Source organism: Littorina saxatilis, unplaced genomic scaffold (assembly GCF_037325665.1).
Source record: "Littorina saxatilis isolate snail1 unplaced genomic scaffold, US_GU_Lsax_2.0 scaffold_2767, whole genome shotgun sequence".
Taxonomy (NCBI): Eukaryota; Metazoa; Mollusca; class Gastropoda; order Littorinimorpha; family Littorinidae; genus Littorina; species Littorina saxatilis.
Genome location: NW_027129347.1, coordinates 6,412 through 13,336, shown reverse-complemented (window position 1 = coordinate 13,336; position 6,925 = coordinate 6,412). Strand labels below are relative to the sequence as shown.

General features: G+C 40.4%; 1 protein-coding gene across 1 annotated transcript; it reads left to right on the top strand.

The window, feature by feature from the left end:
• Positions 1-236: 236 nt before the first annotated feature.
• On the top strand, positions 237-5,752 carry LOC138957623 (receptor-type tyrosine-protein phosphatase T-like; the record flags this gene model as incomplete). Its single annotated transcript, XM_070328711.1, has 10 exons — positions 237-652; positions 1,051-1,117; positions 1,560-1,636; positions 2,127-2,163; positions 2,690-2,787; positions 3,097-3,222; positions 3,819-3,970; positions 4,174-4,309; positions 4,826-4,969; positions 5,741-5,752. Coding segments are annotated over 10 exons (1,265 nt in total), but the record flags the coding sequence as incomplete, so codon positions are not given.
• Between the last annotated feature and the right edge of the window lie 1,173 nt (positions 5,753-6,925).

The following is a 6,925-nucleotide window of genomic DNA, read 5'->3' as shown; positions in this document are numbered from 1 at the left end:
CAACTTCCTTTATTGTGCCCCCCCCCCCTCCCCCACCAAAAACAGCCCCCCAAAAACAACAAACAAATATTAATAATCCTGGACAGTTTCGATCTTCACAACAATAATACTGTAGCGAGCTCTTAGATTTTCAACAACAATTTCTGTTAAGTTGAATGGTTACCACCCCATAACAACAGAGCGGATGCCCATGCTGCTACTGAAGATCTTGATTTTTTGTTTTAACTTTGTTGTAGCTGATACAAAACCTAAGGAGGCACCCAGGCCAGAACCAAGAAAGAAAAGGAGTACGAACAAAACAAAACCAGTGGTAAACGCAGAAGCCACTTACGTCAACAGGGCTTTCGAAGAAAGATGCATCAACCCAGCTGAACCTCACTGTCTCCACGATTCACTGCCACCAAGAGTGATTGCCCCTGTTGCTAGGGACGACGCATTTGAATGTGTAGAAGAGGACGATGTGAATGTAGAACTGGAAGACAATGAAGTGGATTTGGAAGTAGAGAAGCAGTATAACGCAGAAGTGCGTGAGCGTGTGTACTACAATGATGGCGTGTACATGACGTCAGCAGGATCGGATCTCAAGCTTGACTCAGTGCAGGAATCCCTTCTAGAAAAACTACGGGGTGAATTCATCGACCAAGAGTTTGAGGTACGTTTTATGAGAATGAATAATAATGGTCAGTTTGGCTTTTTAGGGCGGTTTTTCTTGGAATTGATTGATTATATCATTGCTTAATTTCAAACTGCAGAAACAAACTTGATCAATGTTACTGTGTATACATTATTTAATGTGTGCAAATAAATGACTGACAGTTTGGCTTTCTTTCTGTCAGCCTGTGTGTCACTGTTTTGTCTGTTTGCTTTTCTGTCTGTCTGCCTGAATGTGTCTGTGTCTTTTTGCTTATGCCTTTTTCCATACTTAATAATCAAAAGCACATTTGTTTTTTGTTTGTAATAATTTTGTTTCTCAGAAGTGTTGATGAAAAATCTTCAAGCTTCATATTTTCTATGGAAAATAGATAACGGAAAAAAAATTTGTTGTTTCAGTCACTTCCTTTAGGACTGACCAAAGCCCATGACACGGGTGCCAAGATGAAAACTACTACAAGAACAGGTTCAAGTCAATCGTACCATGTAGGTTTTCGTTAATACTTTGTTTTAAGGTATGTGTGTGTGTGTGTGTGTGGTGTGTGTGTGTGTGTGTGTGTGTGTGTGTTTATGTGTGTGTGTGTGTGTGTGTGTGTGTGTGTGTTTATGTGAATGTATGTTGCTTGTTTTCTGTGTTATTATCGTGCATACTTATCATCCATTATTAGTCTTGCTAGCTGGTTTACTTGATGACAGATTGAGTTTGTTCGGTCTCTGTCTTTTATTCTCATCTACTCTTATAGTTATTGTTACAATTATATTTCTTTCTGCATGACTCGCTGTGAATGTTTTTTCTCAGGCTGTACTGTTCATATTGTCCAGTCTTCAGGCATGAAGATCCATTTTTTATACGTCAACTCCTTTAAACAGTGTGATTGTGTAATGGTTATAATGTATATTTTCAACAGACGACGACACGCGAGTTGTACTTTACGGGGATCCAGACCCAGGGTCCAGCGACTACATCAATGCCAGCTTTGTTGCCGTGAGTAGTAAATCAGTCACTTGTCACTGAACAAATACGTATTCACGAGTATGTTTTCCTGTGGAAACTTAACTGCTTTTTGCTATCTGTCAGTCTGACATTGTGTCGTTGTACACGCACCGAGTACATTTGTTCAAGTGGGGAACACGGACGCAGGACCCAGAACTTGTCCGCAGTTATTTGTTTCCACTTGCTTTTATCTGAGTCTGTTTTGACGAGGACCGTGTCTCTTTAGGGGGAAAAGCGAAACAACACTGCGTCTGCATGCACCCCAGTCGTAGTGTGTGCTTGCCGCCATTTAAAAAACATGACTTCACTGACTGATTTGGAGAAACAAATCAACGCCGTTCTCTTGCGTCGATTCAGGCACTTAGTGTGTGTGTGTGTGTGTGTGTGTGTGTGTGTGTGTGTGTGTGTGTGTGTGTGTGTGTGTGATGAAGACCATTGTGAAATAGTCTCAGCTGAACTTACTTGTTTTTCAACTTTTCAGGGCCTCCGCTCTCCAGAGGCGTACATTGCAGCACAAGGTAAACAAACACACGCATCTGCGCACGCGCGAGCACGCACAAACCGTGGATGCTTTTATATATTTTAGATCGTACATTTTGAGTATGAAATCAATAATTAATCTTTATACGTATCCCGATGCCTCCCAGAGCGCCCAGTATCTCCCGCTAGAGAACTGATATATACAGATCCTGGAACGCGCTAAAAAGCTCGCTGTACACTATACTTTCACTGTTGCGATAATGTAATCTTCAATGTCGTATATTTATTTCTGTTTCTATTGGCTTCCTGTGAGGTTTGAGCGTTTTCAGTTTCGACATACTCGCTGGGGATACTTTGCTACGAATGTTTTAAAGTTTGGAATTAAAGGAGTTACTTCCCATGTCATGGGAACTGCATACGAGACGATGTCATAGTATGGGGGAAACAAAGGGTTAATAGGCTTATTACTTCACACTTGCGAGAAAAAGGCCAGCTGGGCGTTTTTGTTACGATTTCACAACTTACATGAGCTGTATATAACATTGTGCTATAATTTTGTTCAAGGCCCCAACAGAAACACTGTCAGAGACTTCTGGAAAATGGTGTGGCAGGAACAGGTGACACACATCGTGATGCTGACAAATGTGAAGGAAGGCAAAAAGGTATTTGATTGTTTTGTTCTGGCACCATCCCATATCGAGTACGGGCGTGAAAGAGAGGGGGATTTGGGTTGTTAGTTAAAACATATCTTAAACATTTGCCTCAAATCTGTTTCTGTGCTGCGATTTCTATTTAAACTCATTTCAACCAGTGACAGTTTTTGTTAAAAAAATAAATGTGTATCGTCTCGTATAGCATCACATTGGACTGTATTGTTCCATAGTGTATTGTATTGTAACGATAGAATCATAAAGCATTGTTTGTATTGTATTGTGTTATATCGTACTGTGTTGTATTGTGTTATGTAACAGAAAAAGTGCGAGCAGTATTGGCCTCCTCCCGGGAAGAAAGTGAAATATGGCTCCGTGGACGTCACCGGGCTAGAGGTGCACGAAAGAGCGCATTACGTCATGAGGACCTTCCACATAATGGCAGAGGTAAGAAATGGTAGTGTTGTTCGGTCGTTATTGCCTATTAATCTGTGTGTGATCTGATTTGAAACGCTTTACAAATACATTCCGTGTTTGTTTGTTTTGTGACATTTGTAACAAAGGCAAGTCAGTAACATTCTCAATTCTTTTCTTGTAGAAATAAAGATTCTGAAAACAAGGTCAGTCCATCATAATTATGTGCAAATTATTTATCGGAGTTATCGTAAGTTCCGCTTATATGTGATTGGAGCTTTGAAACGTATTGAAACATTGTTATGAATGACTTACTTCTTGTAACGCTCAACGTCACACCTGAGCACGACCCTACACACAAAACGATGGATCAAATAAAGAACCAATTGTAAGCTTCCAGTCTTGATAACTGGTGAAACGTGAATATAATTAGCACACTTGCAGATGTCAGACTCAGACTTTTTTGTAAAAACAAGGGAAATTGCCTCGCAGTGTCAGGCGGATTATAGCACAAAGTACACCACATTGACAAGGAATTGCACTAAAAAGCATCCGAATATATACAAACAGTTACTCGCGGGAAACAAACACACGCTGGCAATGGTCAATTCAGTTCTTTATCTTTGAAGGACGGGTCAGTCCGCCGCGTGGCTCAGTACCACTACACCATGTGGCCAGATCACGGGATTCCCACAACCACGGGGCTCGTAGACTTCTGGAGAACCGTCAGCACATCCCACAGACAACAGCAACAGTCCTCGCCTCTCCTCGTACATTGCAGGTATGGCAGGTCTTCCAATTTTTATGATTAATAGGCCTGCTGGTTGTTTGCTTTCTTGTTGCTTTCTTCCTTCTTTCCCAAAGTTTAGCTTGGTTTTCCGACAATCATATTATTGAATGTTTGTGTGTTGCTTTGTTCACTGTCTACAAAAACAAAAAAACTATTGTTTACATTTTTGTTTTAAACAATGCTTTTCTTTGCAGTGCTGGCGTGGGCAGAACAGGAACGTTCATCGGCCTTGACATTCTGATGGACCAGCTACAGCAAGAGAACCACATCGACTTCTGCCAGGTGGTCAACGACATGCGGAACGACCGTTGCAACATGGTCCAGGCAAAGGTTGAAAACTGTTATTTTAACTTTTTGTGGATTGTCTACTGTTGTAGTCTTTCTTGTTTGAAGAAGTATCTGAAGTTCACGTTGTGGTGACAATGTGTTGTCTCCTGGTTTCTCCCTAATTTCTGCTGTCTTTGGTTGTATTGCTTAAATTATGTCCTGCTATCTAGCTATAGTGTATGTTCTTAATGACAAGAAAATCCTTTGTTTTGTGTATGTCAACACTTTTTTGTTGTGTCATGTCTCGAGAACCCAGGGGGTCATGTGAGGCCGATTCAGCATCTATCGTATTCTCTGTGTTGTTCTCGACCTACTGTTTAAAGCCAATTTATGTCCAGATTAAACCAAACCTACCATTATGATACATTCTGCAGCGTAATAATGCCAATTGAGAATCTCTGATGCAAATTAAGACAGAGGGCAAAACCGTTTTCTTTTGAAACATAGATTAAGCCGATGAAGAAATCCCCAATGATCTTTTTTTTTTATACAAAACGAGATTTTTGTTTTGATTTTCAGTCACAGTACTGCATTCTGCACGAAGCAGTTCTTGAAGCCTACACAAGTCAAGACAGCAGACTAACGGTCTCAACGTTCGACTCTGTGTTCAAACATCACGTGGATCCACACCACTCCAACTCCCGCATTGACACTGAGTTCAAGGTCCGTTCTGGCATTACAAAGAGATCACATAAAAAATTAAATGAATACATGAATCAATTGAATGTAAAGAAAAATAAATGAATATTTTATGATATTAAAAAATGTATGAACGAATGAATGATTAAATACATTGATAAGTGGACGAATGAATACATAAATGCACAATTAATACATAAATAATGATTTGACAGACAATGATAACACATTACATCAGTAAATGAATAAATGAATCATTTTAAACACATTTAGAATAATAGTAGATAAATGGATACACGATAAGGATCCGAGAGAGCAAAAGCGACAGAGAGGAGAAAAAGCAAGAGAGAGAGACGAGAGAGAATGAGAGAGAGAGAGAGAGAGAGAGAAGAATAAAGAGAGAGAGACGAGTAGAGAGACAGAGAGTATATTGCTCAATCGTATATAATGCCAGGTTAAAAGAAGAACTACAGAAATTATATTTTGTAATTCAAGCAAGTGTGGGTTTAGAATGAGCAGATTATGTGATTGGCCATATTGTCTAACTTTATTCAAATTTACTGTGATTAAATTTTCAATGAGCACTAGAAATCTATCCATTAAACGCTCAGATAGTCTGTCAACCAGCAATGTCAATAGCAAGTAGTTATAACGAACTCCAAAATGCCAAGACAATTGTTTAATAGGAAACAGATGACGTTCATTAAATGACAGACATTAATGTTGAAATTCGGCCAGTTTTCATCTGTCAATTCCAATTTGTGAATACTTCTAGTTTTATAATAATCATACCAGTTCTTTTACTAGTCTTTGCGCTGTCTTCTTACTGTCACTGTTCTTTAGGGCTACTCATTCTCAAAGATAGTCTCCCTTACACACACACACACACACACACACACACACACACACACACACACACACACACACACACACACACTCCTTCCCCCATTCCACAAACCTGCCCCCACAAGAAGAACAACAGAGCATGAGGCAGGTTCAACTCACGTCCATGTTGGAGGCCTCAGTGATGGCGGGCGCGGCGGCCTCAGGGGCCCAGGCCAGACACTCCACCACATGCTCGTGTTCCCGCAGCTCCATCTTGCACTCCTTGGTCGACACCACCCACACACGCAACGTCTGCAACACCATCAAATAGTCAGGTGCTGGGCATTTACTAATTAATTAATAGCTTCCTTGTATTACAGACCTTTGTATTGTCAACAGATACGTATTTGGTTTGGGAGTGGGAGCTGCAAAGATGCATTCAATGTTGAGTATTGAATTGACTTGTGAAGTAGAGTATTGCGTACGAACTTACTAGAAATACGGATTCTAGCTTTTGTGTTTTAGCACATATTTGTATCTTAACTAAGATAGTTTGTTTTGGAGGTTGGTACCAGCAAGATCCTGGCTCTTTTTATGTACAGTTGGAGTGTTTAATCAAGTAATGGGAACTCGCTTTTTGTTGTAAAGGGGTCAAAGTTTTACATACATTTTTTCAAACGAATTACCTTCAAATAGAAAGCAATCATTAAAGTTTCCTATCTCAGTGCGCTCATGCTTTTTTACTTTCCACGAATGATTCCTTGTGTTGTGTCAACAAAAAAATGGTAGCAATAAAACATAATAAGTATGAATACAAAATAAACGTTGGCAGAAAAGGTGAATTGGGCTGACGATTAAAATTCTGGAAAACCAGCGGTCGTAATCATCAAATAACCCGGGCATATTTTTTTTATTTTTTTTGGGGGGGGGGGGGGGGGGGAGAGATTTTTGCTGACAAATTGTTGCCAAGCGTTAAAAAAAACAAAAAAAACAACTTGGCAAGCGACTGGCCCGTATTCACACGAATGTTGGACGAAGATGGAAGGCGGGGAGGAAAGAGAATGGCGGGAGGGGGAGGGGGGGGGGGGGGGGGAGAGGCTCGCGGTACATGATCTATCCGGCACCTGGCCAGTTTCAATCCCAGAGTAAAGGAGA